Here is a 17771-nt window from a genome sequence, read left to right as displayed (position 1 = left end):
AAAACCCTCACAGTCATCACTCTCTTCTCAATGCCTTCACTCAACTGGAAATAAAATGACACACACATCCATCCATTTCTGGCGAAGGGAGCCTGCTGAGCTTTGCATTTCCTATTGATCCTTCCCAAATCCCCCCATTGTTCCCAGTGGAGCTGAATCAGGGGACACAGCAGCCTATAATCTGCTATAAAAACCCATTGAGGGGGAAAGGGGAGAGAATAGGAGAAGGAAAGCAGCCTTTTGGGGGTAAGTTCTGTTTAACCAACAGTCTCATTTAACTAAGAGTCTATATGACTTTTTGGGAGATTTCTTTGATCACCTCCTGAAACTGGTTAACCAAGAGTTCCAGTTAACTGAGACTCTATTTTATATTTCATTTCTGGTTAACTGGAGGCTACAATTCTATATTTAATTTCTGGTTAACTGAGAGTGTACTCTATATGTCATTTCTGGTTAACTGAGAATCTACTAATCTATATTTCATTTCCAGTTAACTGAGACATCCAGTGAATTGAAAGTCAGTTCAATATTTCATTTCCATTTAAGTGAGAGTTCTGGTTAACTGAGAGTCTACTATTCTGCATTACATTTCTAGTTAACTGAGAATCCACTCTATATTACATTTTCAGTTAACTGAGAGTCCACTCTATAGTTTATTTTTGTTTAATTAAGTTCCAATTAACTGAGAGTACTATACATGACATTTCTGGTTAACTGAGAGTCTACTTTATATTGGATTTCCAGTTAACTCAGAGTTTTGGTTAATTGAGAGTCTACTGTACTTCTGGATAACTGAGCATCTGCTTTATATTGCACTTCCGGTTAACTCAGAGTTTTGGTTAATTGAGAGTTTGGTTAACCGAGACTCTACATTACATTTTGAACAGGCAGAGGGCCTGCTCCTTCAGTCTCCTCTAGATTTCGTTTCTATATATTTATTCACTTTTTTTGCTCGAATATATAGCTCTGGTCCTCCCTTTGCACAACAGTGGTGCGACCATGGCCCAGCACAGCGGGAAGTACGCAGGTCTCTGGAAGGTAGGCCTGATCTCTATTTCATTCAATTCTATTCTATGGGATTCTTTTTCTGGAGAGATTGAAGGGCCCAGGGGGAGGATAATGCCAAATCATATGCAAATTTATGAAAATTTCAGATGGTGGTCTGGGAGGAACCCTCCTTTGAAGGGCGAAAGCATGAGTTCACCTCCGAATGCTATGATGTCGCCGACTGCGGGTTCCTCAATGTGGGGTCAGCTCGAGTGGAGAGTGGGACGTGAGTGGAGGACTGTGTATCCCATAGCACCCCCCCCCCCCCCCCGGTTTTGGTTGCTCCCATCATGACCTTCCTTAGAAGTCTATGTATCCTATCTATCTACCCATCTATATCTATCTATCTATCTATCTATCTATCCATCCATCCTATCTATCTATCTACAGTAGAGTCTCACTTATCCAACACTCGCTTATCCAACGTTCTGGATTATCCAACACATTTTTGTAGTCAATGTTTTCAATATATTGTGATATTTTGGCGCTAAATTCATAAATACAGTAATTACTACATAGCATTACTGCGTATTGAACTACTTTTTCTGCCAAATTTGTTGTCTAACATGATGTTTTGGTACTTCATTTGTAAAATCATAACCTAATTTGATGTTTAATAGGCTTTTCCTTAATGCCTCCTTATTATCCAACATATTCGCTTATCCAACATTCTGCCGGCCCGTTTATGTTGGATAAGTGAGACTCTACTGTATCTATCTATTCATCCATCTACTGTATATCTATCCACTCTCTATTTATCCACCCATCTACTCACTATCTATCTATCTATCTATCTATTCATCCATCCACCCACCCACCCACTTATATCTATCTATCCATATCTATATCTATCCATCTACTCTCTATCTATTCATCCATCCATCCATCCACCCACTTATATCAATCAATCAATTAATCCATCCATATCTATCCATCCATCCATCTATTTCCTCTATCTACTTGTCCATCTATCCATCCATTCAGCTATCATATCTACCTACTTACTTACCAGTCTGTCTATCTATCTATTATTATTATGGCCTTCCAATGTATTGGTAGATGCAACTAGGCCTCCATGAGAGCCATCTACCACAGCTTTCATATATGTATCTCTCTATATTGTAGGCCATCCAGTGTATCAATCTACCAAACCTTTCGTATATAACATATCTTCACTCGATTTATCTATCTATTCATCTATCCATCAGCTATGTATGTATGTATGTATGTATCAATTCATCTATCTTACCTATCTGTTTTTATGAGACAGGAGGTAATACGTTTACAAATATGTGATTTTAACCATGTTTTAACTTTGTATTGTATGGTTTTATCCTGTTGTAAGATGCTTTGAGTCCGCTTGTGGAGAAAGGCGGGCTAAAAATATCTTAAATATATAAATACCCAAATGTCTTTCTCTCACTCTCTTTCTCCATCCATCCACCTACCATATCTAACTACCATAGTATCTATCCATCCTTTCTCTCTCTCTATCTATCCATCCATCTATATGTATCCATCATATGGATCTATCCCTCTATTCATCCATTTGTTCACAATATCCACCCATCCATCTACCATTTCTACTACATATATCCATCCACTCTATATCTATAAATCCATATCTATCTATCAATTATCTGTATCTATTAATCCAGCTATCTTACTTACCTACCTACCTACCCACCTATCTCTCTATCACTCTCTCTCCATCCCGTCTACGTGTACACCTACTTACCAGTATCTCTCTCTTCCTCCCTCCCCCACCTCCTTTCCTTCTCCTTGTCCTGCAGGTGGGTGGGCTTTGACCATGCGGGCCTCCAGGGGCAGCAGTTCGTGATGGAACCGGGGGACTACCCCTCCTGGGAAGCCTGGAGTGGGAGCCATGCCTACAGGGCCCCTCGATTGGCCTCTTTCCGACCCCTCCCCTCCGCAGTGAGTAGCCACACCCATTAACATCCCTCCCTCTGCCCATTCATCCGTCTATCAATCTACATGTATTCTGAACTTTCAGCCTATTGGTAGATGCAACTAGACCTATGGTTCTCAACCTGTGGGTCCCCCAGGTGTTTTGGCCTACAGCTCTCAGAAATCCCAGCCAGTTTGCCAGCTGTTAGGATTTCTGGGCATTGAAGGCCAAAACATCTGGGGACTCACAGGTTGAGAACCACTGGGGTAGACCATCATGAGATACATCTATCAACACCCACCCTGTCAATCTGTCCATCCATCTACTTTATATCTATCTATCTATCTATCTATCTATCTATCTATCTATCTATCCATCTATCCATCTACCATTTTGAGCTATCGATTTATTCATCCATCTATCCATAATATCTACTCATCCATCCATTCATCCATCCATTAATCTACCCTATCTATCTGGTATCTAGCCATCCATCCATCCACTCTATCTAATCTATCAAACCCCCACCCCCATCCTGCTCTATCTATCCATCATACAGAACAGTGGTTCTCAACCTGTGGGTCCCCAGATGTTTGGGTCTTCAACTCTCAGAAATTCTAACAGCTGGTAAACTGGCTGGAATTTGTGTTGTCGAAGGCTTTCATGGCCAGGATCACAGGGTTGTTGTATATTTTCTGGGCTGTATGGCCATGTTCCAGAAGTATTTTCTCCTGATGTTTCGCCCACATCTATGGCAGGCATCCTCAGAGGTTTCGCCCACATCTATGGCAGGCATCCTCAGGCAACCTCTGAGGATGCCTGCCATAGATGTGGGCGAAACGTCAGGAGGGAATATTTCTGGAACATGGCCATACAACCCGGAAAACATACAACCCTGGCTGGGATTTCTTGGAATTGTAGGCCAAAATATCTGGGGACCCACAGGTTGAGAACCACTGATATAGAACTAGCCATCTATTCATCCATTGATCCACAATATCTACCCATCCATAAATACCTCTATCTATCCATCCAGATCTTTCCACGCACACACCCACCCATCCATCTACTCTATATCTATTTATCTATTCATCCATCCATCTACCATATCTATCTATCCACCCATCCACCATATTAATCTATCAATTTATCTGTTCATCTATCCACAAGATCTACCTATCCATCCTTCTATCCATCCATATCTACCCATCCATCCACCATTTCTGCTCATCTGTCTCTGCCTGTCTATATCGCTCCATACATCCATTCACTATATCATATCTATCTATCCATCCACTCAATATCTACCTATCTATACATCTACTACATCTACCATATCCATCCATCCATCTTTCCATCCATGTCACGACCCAGGCTGCAGAGCACCAATAACCATACACAGAGGCCAGAATCTATCTAATATCTTTATTGTAGGAATATATAAAGTTAATAAAAACAAGTGTAGAAAATAGTCCAGAATTAGACCTTTCAGGAAAGGTCAGAATTAGTCCAAAAAAGCAATGTCCAATAAGAAATATTAAGGTCCAAAGTTGTAATCCAATAACCGAAACACTCACTTTGCCAAGCAAAGTGAGGGGAGATGACAAGGTCCTTTAGTCCATGAAACTTGAGCGAGGCTAGGAAATAACTTGATACTTGAAACAAGGCTTGAACGTGGAACAAGGTAACTAAGAACAAGAACAAGGTCCGTGGAATAACTTGATAAATCCGTGGAACAAGGCAAGGATTGATCCTGGGAAACAAGGCAAAGTCCGTAGATAAACAAAGGCTGGGAAGCAAGGCGAAGGCTGGATAGCAAGGCAAGGCTTGAGCAGGAGCGAGGCTTGAACCGGAGCGCGCTGTCCAGACACAACTCGCTCCGTAGGCTGACGAATTGACTCCGCGAAGTTACTACGCGGGTAAAACACCTAAATAGAGTCTAGCTTCCCGCCGAAGCAGTTCTCTGGGAATCAGAACCGAAAGCTAACTCTGAGACCAGATGTGAGACTCCCCAAAGATTCTCACGAGAAGCAGTCTTAATTGGCCACATTCTTAGCTGCAATCCTCGCACTCCTGCGCGAAGCTGAATCTAAACTTCTCTGTTGTTTACAAAACTCCCGGCGCAAGAATACGGGAGAAGTAGGCTCTGGGCTTGTTTGACATACTTCTGGGAGACAACTTTCTTGCAGGTGCAAGGTTCCCAGATCTGCCTGGGAAAGATCTGGCTGAGAGGAATCCAGTTCAGACTGGGAAGGTAAAAAACCCAAGTTTTCATCTTCATCAGGAATTACAATGTCCTGAGCAGGACTACAAGGCCCATGAGTCATCACACTATCCCCCTCCTCAAGGCCCCTCCCAAACTGGGGCCCTCTCCCCGAGGCGCGAGGTCGCGGCTTGGCGGGATAGGTCTGATGAAAGCGACGGGTTAGATCAGGAGCATGGACTGTGGAGGCGTCTTCCCAAGAGCGTTCTTCAGGGCCAAAACCCACCCAGTCAATGAGATATTGTAGGCGGCGGCGGTGAAAGCGAGAATCCAAAATGTCCTCAACCTCGAACTCCTCCTCCCCATTCATCAAAACAGGAGGGGGGGCCGGTTGGTCTGTATCAGGACGCACACCATCCGCCGGAAGGAGCAGGGAACGGTGAAACACTGGGTGAATGCGCATTGAACGCGGAAGTTGGAGTTTGAAAGTCACGGGGTTTAATTGCGCCACCACTGGATAGGGGCCAATGAAACGGGCATCTAACTTCCGGCAAGGGCGGTGGGAGGGCAGAAAGCGAGTGGACAGGAAAACCCGATCTCCTACCTTGATTTCGGGGCCCGGCTGGCGATGTTTGTCAGCGTGGCGTTTATAGTCCTCCTTGGCTTGGTCCAGTTGCTGGAGCAAAAGTTGTTGCACCGCTGTGAGTTCCTGCAGCCAATCCTCTGCTGCGGGAACCTCTGAAGTTTCAATGACAGGGGGAAAGAAACGTGGATGGAAGCCGTAGTTTGCAAAGAACGGCGTTTCTTTTGTAGAAGCTTGAACTCCATTGTTGTAGGCAAACTCAGACAGTGGTAACAGAGAAGCCCAATTGTCCTGTTGATAGTTTACATAACAGCGAAGATACTGCTCCAAAGTGGCATTGGTGCGCTCCGTTTGCCCATCTGTTTGGGGATGATGAGCTGAAGATAAGCGAGAGTCTATGCCCAATAGTTTTTGTAGTGCCTTCCAAAAACGAGAGGTGAATTGAGATCCACGGTCTGTGACTAAACTCTTGGGCAATCCATGTAGTCTGAAGACATGTTGAAGAAATAAATCCGCAGTTTCCTTGGCCGTGGGGAGGCCTTCGCAGGGAATGAAATGGGCTAACTTGGTGAATAGGTCCACCACCACTAAGATCGTGGTGAACCCACAGGAAGGTGGTAGGTCAGTGATGAAATCCGCGGAAATTATTTCCCATGGGCGAGATGGGGTAGGAAGGGGGTGTAAAAGCCCTGAGGGCTTCTCCCTTCGTATCTTGGAGCGCTGGCATACTGGGCAGGTGTTGACATATTTTTCCACATCCTTGCGGATCTTGGGCCACCAAAAATCCCTTAGGATCAGATGCATAGTTTTAAATAGTCCGAAGTGTCCTGCTGGTTTGCAGTCATGACACAGACGAAGCGCCTTTTCCCTGCCCGGTCCGGGTGGGATATAGACATGATTTCTATAGCAGAGCAGCCCATCTTTAAGCGAAAAGGGAAAATGCAGACCTTGGCGAAGTTGGTCCTGCGCCCAGGCATCTGCTTGCTGACTAGCCCTGATTTCTTGAGCACAGATGGGTCCTGGAGTAGGGGAAGTTGAACCAATGGGAATGGATTTGGTGTTCCCCACCGTGAGCGTGGCAAAGTTCTCAGGTTGTAGCAGTTGGGATTCAAAGGTCTCCTTGCGTCCTGCAGCGTATTCCGGTTTACGTGACAGGGCGTCTGCTTGCTTGGTTTGGGCTGGGGTCACATAATGGATCTGGAAGTTGAAACGTTCAAAGAATAAAGCCCAACGTTGCTGCCTCTGATTTAGTTTGCGGGCAGTTCTTAGATGTTCTAGATTACGATGATCAGTGTGGACTTCAATGGGAAATTTGGCCCCTTCTAGCCAATGTCTCCAAGTTTCAAAGGCTGCCTTTATGGCCAGTAGTTCTTTTTCCCAAATGGTGTAATTCCTCTCTGGTGTGGTTAGTTGACGAGAATAAAAGGCACAGGGGTGGAGGTGATCTCCCACCGGTTGTAAGAGTACAGCCCCAATTGCCACATCAGAGGCGTCCGCTTGCACCACAAAAGGGGTTCCAGGATTTGGGTGCTGTAGAATTGGCTGGGAGGTGAATAGTTTCTTTAGTTGCTGGAACCCTTTCTCTGCTTGATCAGTCCAGCGGAAAGGCTGCTTTCCACGGATGCAGCTAGTGATGGGGTCGGACCAGCGGGCAAAATCTGGAATGAACTTGCGGTAGTAGTTCGCGAACCCCAAGAAACGCTGCACCTCTTTCTTGTTAGTTGGCGCCCGCCATTCCAATACTGCTGAAACTTTGGCTGGATCCATGGAAAGCCCTAGAGGCGAGATGCGGTAACCAAGGAAATCTACCTCTTGTAGATCAAAAGCGCATTTTTCCAGCTTGGCATAAAGTCCATGATCCCGCAATCGTTGTAACACCATTTTGACGTGGTTCTCATGTTCTGATTGTGATCTGGAAAACACCAAAAAATCGTCCAGGTAGATTATCAAGAACCTGTCTAGATAGTCCTGAAAAATGTCATTGACAAAATGCTGGAACGTTGCGGGGGCTCCGCATAAACCGAAATTCATAACTCGGGACTCAAATAATCCGAATTTGGTCTGGAAGGCGGTCTTCCACTCGTCCCCTTCCCTGATGCGAACTAAGTTGTAAGCCCCCCGAAGATCCAGCTTGGTGTAAACCTTGGCTCCTCGAAGCCGATCCAGTAGATCCGAGATTAAAGGCAGGGGATAGCTGTTCCGCTTGGTGATATTGTTCAATGCTCTGTAGTCCACCACCAAGCGTAGTTCCCCTGACTTCTTCTTCACAAACATCACTGGGGAGGCGGCTGGGGATTGAGAGGGTCTGATGAATCCCTTGCGAAGGTTTGTCTCTAGGAATTCCCTGAGAGCTTCTTGCTCTGGTTCAGTCAGGGAGTAGAGATGCCCTCGCGGGATCGGGGCCCCCTCCACCAAGTCAATGGCACAGTCATAAGGTCTATGTGGGGGTAATTTTTCGGCTTCTTTCTCATTGAATACATCCCAATACTCGGAGTACTTCTTTGGCAAGGTGATGATGGGCTCGGTGTCTGTGGCATGGCATACCTTGGCTACGAGGCAATGGTTTTGGCAGTACGGTGAAGCAAACTGCAGTTCTCTGTTGGACCAGGAGATGTTAGGGTCGTGGAGAGTCAGCCATGGAATTCCCAAAATCACAGGGAAATGGGGAACCTTGGTAACAAAGAAGGAAATCTCTTCCATATGTTCCCTTATCCACATCCTGGTGGGTTCCGACCACTGACTTACGGGGCCCGTCTTGAGGGGACGGCCGTCTATGGCTTGCACCACACGGGCATTCTTGAAATCATGATATTGTAATCCCAGAGAGTCGGCATACTCTCTATCGATGAAATTGTTGGTAGCTCCAGAGTCTATCATGGCGTGGATCATGACGGGTCCCCTTTTTGCTGACCATAATGTGACCACGAGAAGGAACAGGACCCCGGTTGGCGGCTCTTGGATGGATTTTTTGACCGGGTTGGCGAGCCCCTCTACACCCGGTCGTTGGCTTCCCCCGCCGGCTGTGTGCCAGTCGGCTCAGACGCCTTCGTCTCCGTGGAGGACGCCGCCGCAAGACGGGCGGCAGGCTTCCCTTTGGCTGGGCACTCTCTGGCGAAGTGGCCCCCGTTCCCGCAGTACCAGCAGAGGTTTAAGCGTTGACGACGGGCCTTCTCGGCGACATCTAGTCTGGGACGCACATTGCCCAACTGCATCGGCACCTCCTCGCCTCCTCTGGGGTATGGGGTTGGCGGTGGGGGTCTCCACACCGGACGTGGCTGAACGCTGGCGGGAGCGGGGGGTTTTGCCCCGGCTCTACTGCCCTGGCCTCGAACCCACTGTTTCCTGTTGGCAATCATGACTTCAGCCCGTAAACATTGATCAATGAGTGCCTCGAGGGTCTGGGGAGGATCCACCTTGGAGATTTCTTCCAGCATTTCAATGTTGAGACCCTCCCGGAATTGTCCCCTGAGGGCTACATCGTTCCAGCCGGTGTTGTGGGCCAGCACTCGGAACTCGGCTATATACTGAGACATAGGTCTGTCTCCTTGGAAAAGGCGACGGAGTTTGTGACCGGCTGCCTCCAAATTGTCCTCGATTCCCCAAGTCTCCTTGAGGTGGTCCAAGAAGTGTTGCGCTGATCTTAGGTGTGGAGAGGCTTGGTCGAACAGTGCCGTCGCCCAGCTGGCCGCTGGCCCGTCTAGAAGACTGTAAACCCATGCCACTTTGATGTCTTCTTGGGGAAACTCGGCAGCACGGGCCTCCAGATAAGCTTGACATTGGCGACGGAAGACATGAACCTTAGAAGCTTCTCCAGTAAACTTGGTTGGCAACGCCATGGCCGGAAGACGAACTCCGCGTTCCTTCAAACCCCTTATTTCTCCATCCTGTGCATTGAGCTTATCACGGATTCGGTCCACCTCTTCCTTGTCGATGGTGTAGGTAATCGGCTGGCCGCTCGGCCCAGGTACGGTTCCGGTAGACATTCTGGCCGAGGTTAATTGGTGCTTAGGGTGGCGGAGTCAAACTGTCACGACCCAGGCTGCAGAGCACCAATAACCATACACAGAGGCCAGAATCTATCTAATATCTTTATTGTAGGAATATATAAAGTTAATAAAAACAAGTGTAGAAAATAGTCCAGAATTAGACCTTTCAGGAAAGGTCAGAATTAGTCCAAAAAAGCAATGTCCAATAAGAAATATTAAGGTCCAAAGTTGTAATCCAATAACCGAAACACTCACTTTGCCAAGCAAAGTGAGGGGAGATGACAAGGTCCTTTAGTCCATGAAACTTGAGCGAGGCTAGGAAATAACTTGATACTTGAAACAAGGCTTGAACGTGGAACAAGGTAACTAAGAACAAGAACAAGGTCCGTGGAATAACTTGATAAATCCGTGGAACAAGGCAAGGATTGATCCTGGGAAACAAGGCAAAGTCCGTAGATAAACAAAGGCTGGGAAGCAAGGCGAAGGCTGGATAGCAAGGCAAGGCTTGAGCAGGAGCGAGGCTTGAACCGGAGCGCGCTGTCCAGACACAACTCGCTCCGTAGGCTGACGAATTGACTCCGCGAAGTTACTACGCGGGTAAAACACCTAAATAGAGTCTAGCTTCCCGCCGAAGCAGTTCTCTGGGAATCAGAACCGAAAGCTAACTCTGAGACCAGATGTGAGACTCCCCAAAGATTCTCACGAGAAGCAGTCTTAATTGGCCACATTCTTAGCTGCAATCCTCGCACTCCTGCGCGAAGCTGAATCTAAACTTCTCTGTTGTTTACAAAACTCCCGGCGCAAGAATACGGGAGAAGTAGGCTCTGGGCTTGTTTGACATACTTCTGGGAGACAACTTTCTTGCAGGTGCAAGGTTCCCAGATCTGCCTGGGAAAGATCTGGCTGAGAGGAATCCAGTTCAGACTGGGAAGGTAAAAAACCCAAGTTTTCATCTTCATCAGGAATTACAATGTCCTGAGCAGGACTACAAGGCCCATGAGTCATCACAATCCACCATATTGATCTATTCATCTAACCTATCTATTGATTAATCTACTTACCTACCAATGACTTATCTATATTTATTGATTGACCTACCTCTTTACAGAATGGAAGAAAGGCCAGGGATGGGCCTTTAGATGGTGACCCTTGACCCTTTGACCTATTCCCTCTTCCTCAGAACCTTCGAGAGAGCAAGGTGATTCTCTATGAGCAGGAGAACTTCCTTGGCCGGAAGGGAGAGCTGAGCCAGGACTGCCCCTCCCTCCAGGCCCTGGGGTGGAACAGCAATGCCATTGGATCCGTGGCCGTCCAATCAGGAGCGTGAGTCAGGCCCATTTGCATAGCCAAACCCCTGGGAACATCACACAGACCTCCATATTGCTACTACTTAAATAGTTATATTATTATTAGTATTAATAAATATTATTTGTTTATATATATATATATATAAATATAAATATAATCATTATTATACTTTCTCATATTATTATTATTGCCATTATTATTATATGTTATATCTATATATATAAAAGAGTGATGGCATCAGGGCAGTGGACAAAGCAACAAAACTACAGGCCCCCCAACCTTGAAATTTGACAACACAACCCATCACACATGCCTCAGGGTTGATACAACAAAAAGAAAAGAAAAATAAAGTCCTAATTAGAGGGAGAGCAATAATTGTTTTTATCCAATTGCTGCCAGTTTAGAGGGCTAATCTCTGCCCACTTCGTTGCCTAGCAACCAAGGGACAGCCAGGTTTCAGTTAGGGGACAGGCAAATTTAGGCCTCACTTAGGCTTCTTCCACAGATTATCTAATTTGCACTGGATTATATGGCAGTGTAGACTCAAGGCCCTTCCACACAGCTATATAACCCATTTAGAATCTTATATTATCTGCTTTGCACTGGATTATCTTGACTCCACACTACCATATAATCCACTTCAGTGGGCATTTTATACAGCTGTGAAGAAGGGGCCTCATATAATCCAGTTCTGAGCAGATAATATAAGATTATCAATATACAGTAGAGTCTCACTTATCCAACATAAACAGGCCAGCAGGATAAGTAAATATATTGGATAATAAGAAGGGATTCAGGAAAAGCTGATTAAACATCAAATTAGGTAATCATTATACAAATTAAGCACCAAAACATCATATTATACAACAAATTTGACAGAAAAGGTAGTTCCACGCGCAGTAATGCTATGTAGTAATTACAGTAGAGTCTCACTTATCCAACACTCGCTTATCCAACGTTCTGGATTATCCAACGCATTTTTGTAGTCAATGTTTTCAATATATCGTGATATTTTGGTGCTAAATTAATAAATACAGTAATTACTACATAGCATTACTGTGTATTGAACTACTTTTTCTGCCAAATTTGTTGTCTAACATGATGTTTTGGTGTTTCATTTGTAAAATCATAACCTAATTTGATATTTAATAGGCTTTTCCTTAACGCCCCCTTATTATCCAAATATATTCGCTTATCCAACATTATGTTGGATAAGTAAGACTTTACTGTACTGTATTTACAAATTTACCAGTAAAATATCACAATGAATTTAAAACACTGACTACAAAAACATTGATTATGAAAAGGCAGACTGCGTTGGATAATCCAGAACATTGTATAAGCGAATGTTGGATAAGTGAGATTCTACTTTGATATGAAATAATTTCTAGGATAGAATAATGCAGAACAATATAATCTCTAAAACCAGGACAGTAATAAAGAAATAAAGAAAGTAAATAAAGCAAGGAAATTGGAAATTCCACAAAGGAAACAATCAGGGCCAGCTAACACCTCCCAAGAAAGGATTCTTCCAGAAAGGAAGCTGAGAAGGCAGTGAAGCACTATGTATTACCAAAGTCATTATTATTACTATCATTACTATCATTACTATTATTATTATTATTATTATTATTATTATTATTATTATTATTGTGTTGCGGTCAACCGTGAAAATGAATACAATCTGGCTCCAAGTATTCAAAAACACTAAAATCAGAATATATAAAAATTTATGTGGTATAATAAATCAGAACAATACAATCTCTAAAATCAGAACATTAAATAAAGAACAACACTCTGAAAACGGGAATTCCACACAGGAAACAATCAGGGCCAGCTAACACCTCCCAACAAAGTATTCTCATCATCAAAGTCTGGCCAATCCTCTGTTTTCTCAGGGCCACAGACAGTAGAAGCACATAAAATATTGCAAACAACACCACTCTGAAAACAAGGCAATTCCAGACAGGAAAGAATCAGGGCCAGCTAACACCTCCCAACAAAAAAATCACTCAGGGAGGAAACAGCTAGGCTTTAAATCTGCAAGGCCATTACATCCTAATCATTTTTCCTAATTGCAGCATTCATACTTGCCTCCAACAGACAAAAAAACAAAAACAAAAAAAAACAATCAAAAATATTGTATATTCACAACCTTTAGGAAATAATATCCCCTGATGGCACAGCATGTTAAAGCGCTGAGCTGCTGAACTTCTGGACCGAAAGGCCGCAGGTTTGAATTGGGGGAGCGGAGAGAGCCCCCACTGTTAGCCCCAGCTTCTGCCAACCCAGAAGTTCAAAAACATGTAAATGTGAGTGCATCAATAGGTACTGCTCTGGCGGGAAGGTAACGCCGCTCCATGCAGTCATCCCACATGAGCTTGGAGGAGTCTACGGACAACGCCGGCTCTTTGGCTTAGAAATGGAGATGAGCACCAACCCCCAGAATCAGACATGACTGGACTTAACGTCAGGGGAAAACCTTTACCCTTTACCATAACTACCACCAATTCCTCAATACTTTATTTCCCATACCACCATACTTCGCCACAGCAACGCGTGGCCGGGCACAGCTAGTCTATATATATAAAATGATGAAGTTGTTTGCGCAGTGACTATAACAACAAAACTAAACATCCCAGAAATACGAAATTTGGCAACATAATGCAAAAGGCTTGCCTCCAGGTTACAACAACACAACCACACCACAAAACCACAATCCAGACCCACAAAACTCACAACAACGCATCATGCGATAACAACACAACTAAACGCCCCAGAAATACAAAACTTGGCAACACAATGCAAAAGCCTTGCCTCCCAGTTGTAACAACACAACCACACCACAAAACTACACAGGACCCACAAAACTCACAACAACGCATCGTGACTATAACAACACAACTAAACGCCCCAGAAATACGAAACTTGCCAACACAATGCAAAACCCTTCCCTCCAGGTTGTAACAACACAACCACACCACTAAACCACAATCCAGACCCACAAAACTCACAACAATGCATTGTGACTATAACAACACAACTAAACGCCCCAGAAATACGAAACTTGGCACACAACTAAACGCCCCAGAAATATAAAACTTGACAACACAATGCAAAAGCCTTGCCTTCCGGTTGTAACAACACAACCACACCACAAAACCACAATCCAGACCCACAAAACTCACAACAATGCATCGTGACTATAACAACACAACTAAACTCCCCAGAAATACGAAACTTGGCACACAACTAAACGCCCCAGAAATACAAAACTTGACAACACAACACAAAAGCCTTTTCTCCCAGTTGTAACAACACAACTACACCACAAAACCACAATCCGGACCCACAAAACTCACAACAACGCATCATGAATATAACACAACTAAACACCCCAGAAATACAAAATTTGACAACACAACGCAAAAGCCTTGCCTCCCAGTTGTAACAACACAACCACACCACAAAACCATACTGGACCCACAGAACTCACAACAATGCATCAGGACTATAACAACACAACTAAACGCCCCAGAAATACGAAACTTGCCAACACAACCCAAAAGCATTCCCTCCCGATTGTAACAACACAACCACACCACAAAACCACAATCCGGATCCACAAAACTCACAACAGTGCATCGTGACTATAACAATACAACTAAACGCCCCAGAAATACAAAACTTGCCACACAGCTAAACGCCCCAGAAATACAAAACTTGGCAACACAACACAAAAGCCTTGCCTCTCAGTTGTAACAACACAACCACACCACAAAACCACAATCCGGACCCACAAAACTCACAACAACGCATTGTGACTAACAAATACAAAATTTGACAACACAACTCATCCACCTCCCCAATCCCTACATTCACACTTGGCCTCCAAAAAAACAATTACAATAATAACAATGACAACAACAACAATAAGAATCAATACCATCACAGGCAAGAAACAGCCAGGCACTGAGGCTGAGAGGCCAGTCAGTGCTACACTGGGTCTCCAAAAAACAATACAGTAGCATCTAACTTATCCAACCTTCATAATCACTACAACAACAACAATAATAAACACCTACACAGGCAAAACAAAAAAAAATTATTGTACCACAATAAAAATGTAAACCGCACTCAGCAGAATCAGACATTACAATTAACAACAAACCAAAGACAACAGGGATCTCAAGCAATTATCAATCAACACAAAAATTGAAGAAGGTAACAGACTTCAAATACTACTACTAATGTGAGTATAAAGAAGGTGGAGGTCACAGCATCAATACAACCTAATGTAGACTGACCAAACACCACCAGACTAAGCCACAGCAACGCGTGGCCGGGCACAGCTAGTCTATATATAAAAGAGTGATGGCATCAGGGCAGCGGACAAAACAACAAAACTACAGGCCCCCAAACCTCGAAATTTGACAACACAACCCATCATTCACGACTCTAGGTTGATACAACAAAAAGAAAAGAAAAATAAAGTCCTAATTATAGGGAGAGGAATAATAGTTTTTATCCAATTGCTGCCAGTTTGAAGGCTAAGCTCCACCCACTTGGTCTCCTAGCAACCTACTCAGCCCAGGACACAGGCAGAGTTAGGCCTCACTTAGGCCTCTTCCACAGATTATCAGATTTTAACTGGATTATATGGCAGTGTAAACTCAAGGCCCTTCCACATCTATATAACCCATTTATAATCTTATATTATCTGCTTTGAACTGGATTATCTTGACTCCACACTGCCATATAATCCACTTCAGTGTGCATACTAAACATAAAGACAACCATACAACAGACATCCAATACCACCACTACCTCAACAATTTCTCACCAAAACCACCAGACAACGCCACAGCAACGTGTGGCCGGGCACAGCTAGTTGTTATATATAACTATTTTCTTACATTGTGTGCATATATATTATAATTATTATCCAAACACATCTCTTGGTCTCCAGCGTAGTGGCTGATAATAAAACTAATAATAAAACTCATAATAAAACTAATAAAAGACATAATAATATAATATGTAATTAATGTGTATAATAATAATAATAATACCTGGGATGGAGAAGCAGTGTAATTGGCTCCCTGGCCATCCAATCCAGAGCAAGAGTGACACTCCCTCATTTGCATAGCCTCGCCTTTGGAGGAACCCCATACAGATCACCACATTGCTGTTATTGTTATTGTTATTATTGTTGTTGTTGTTGAGTCTTGTTCTCTCACATATTATTCCACACCATATCATCATCATCATCATCATCATCATCTTATTATACACTCCCATATTATTATTATTAGATATATTATTATTGAAGCTTATCTCTCCCTATTATCCAGCATATAATTATTATACTCTCATATATTATATATAATATAATAATAAATTAAAATATATTATCATACTAATAAACAATGATAATAAAATAATGATATAATGTAATATATTATTATAATTATTGTTATATTATCATATCGTATTATACTATACTATATTATTAATGTATCTAATTATCTCCTTCATTATTACCCACCATATTATTATTATATTCATTATTATTGTTATTGTTACTATTCCCTCCCATATTATAATATCATTAATATTTGTTATATTGTATTATTATATTATACTATATTATTATTAGTATTATTCAATCCCTGGTTATTATCCAATTATTATTATTATTATTAACTTCCATATTATATTATATTATACAAAAATAGATACATGGTAATAATAAATCAATGATAATGAACTAATTTAATAATATTAATATACTCTCACATATTATTTTCTTATATCATATTATTATATTATTTGTAAACATAACATTATAATATATAACACATACAATAATAGTAGTAATAAAATAGAATAATAGGTTAGCAATGTAATAGTGATATAATATCATAATATTTAAAATATTTTTTAAAAAATTATGGTGTCAGAAGCAACTTGAGAACATACTGCAACTTGCTTCTGGTGTGAGAGAATGGGCCGTCTACAGAGATATTGCCCAGGGGACGTCCGGATGTGTTATAACCCTGCTGGAAGGCTTCTCTCATGACCAAAATATTAAATTATATATATATTGGTGTAATATAATAGTAATATAATACAAAATAACAATAAATATATAACAATAATAGTAATATAATTGGCCATAGGCTTGAAGGAACTAAACATTCATTTCATGGTGAGTGTGTGTATGTATGTATAACGTTTAAAATGCCTTTCCTCTCTTTTTCCCAGTTGGGTCTGCTCCCAGTTCCCCGGATACAAGGGGTCCCAGTTTGTGCTGGAGAGCGACTGCCACAGAGGCGAATACAAGCATTTCAGGGAACTGGGCGCGCATGCACAGAGCTTCCAAGTCCAGTCCATTCGGAGGATACAGCATTGATAGCCCCGTCCCAAAATATACAGTAAACCTTTGACAAAGTGCAGTCCAGAAGGAGGCGGAAGAGACAATCATAGGCCATAAGGAGGCAGCCAACATCAACATACTAACCACGCCCCAAATATACAAATAAGGTATATGGAAATTAGGGAGTTGTCCTGGACATTCTACTACATACAATCATCCTTGCAATAATAATGGCGTCAAACTGTGTTTATGATGATGATGATCTGTTACTTATGAAGGATAACGGGCCTTTGGGATACTACAAATCCTGGAATTCCATAGCATTCAGCCTTAATAAATATATTTATATGTCTCTA

General features: G+C 42.8%; 1 protein-coding gene across 3 annotated transcripts; it reads left to right on the top strand.

Annotated features, from left to right (window-relative positions):
• The first annotated feature begins 125 nt into the window (after nt 1-125).
• On the top strand, nt 126-17771 carry LOC134296561 (beta-crystallin A4-like). 3 transcript variants are annotated; one of them, XM_062971826.1, is made up of 6 exons: nt 126-246; nt 965-1038; nt 1155-1273; nt 2841-2982; nt 10909-10926; nt 17304-17771. In XM_062971826.1, exons 2-6 carry the CDS (start codon nt 1000-1002, stop codon nt 17475-17477), a joined length of 492 nt encoding a protein of 163 aa, XP_062827896.1. In that variant the 5' UTR covers nt 126-246; nt 965-999; the 3' UTR covers nt 17478-17771. The 3 variants fall into 3 exon arrangements, with proteins under 3 accessions (XP_062827896.1, XP_062827895.1, XP_062827897.1); XM_062971825.1 differs by having other exon boundaries at nt 10909-11051; XM_062971827.1 differs by lacking the exon at nt 10909-10926.

The sequence above is a fragment of the Anolis carolinensis genome, chromosome 2 (genome assembly GCF_035594765.1).
Source record: "Anolis carolinensis isolate JA03-04 chromosome 2, rAnoCar3.1.pri, whole genome shotgun sequence".
In the NCBI taxonomy this organism is placed as follows: Eukaryota; Metazoa; Chordata; class Lepidosauria; order Squamata; family Dactyloidae; genus Anolis; species Anolis carolinensis.
Note: the sequence above shows the minus strand (reverse complement) of the source record. Positions and strands in the feature narration are given on the sequence as shown.

Coding starts and splice junctions, on each gene's coding strand:
- LOC134296561 (XM_062971825.1), top strand. CDS start 1,000: ATGGCCCAGCACAGCGGGAAGTACGCAGGTCTCTGGAAG. Junction 1,039..1,154: donor AGTACGCAGGTCTCTGGAAG/GTAGGCCTGATC, acceptor TGAAAATTTCAG/ATGGTGGTCTGGGAGGAACC. Junction 2,983..10,908: donor TCCGACCCCTCCCCTCCGCA/GTGAGTAGCCAC, acceptor CCTCTTCCTCAG/AACCTTCGAGAGAGCAAGGT.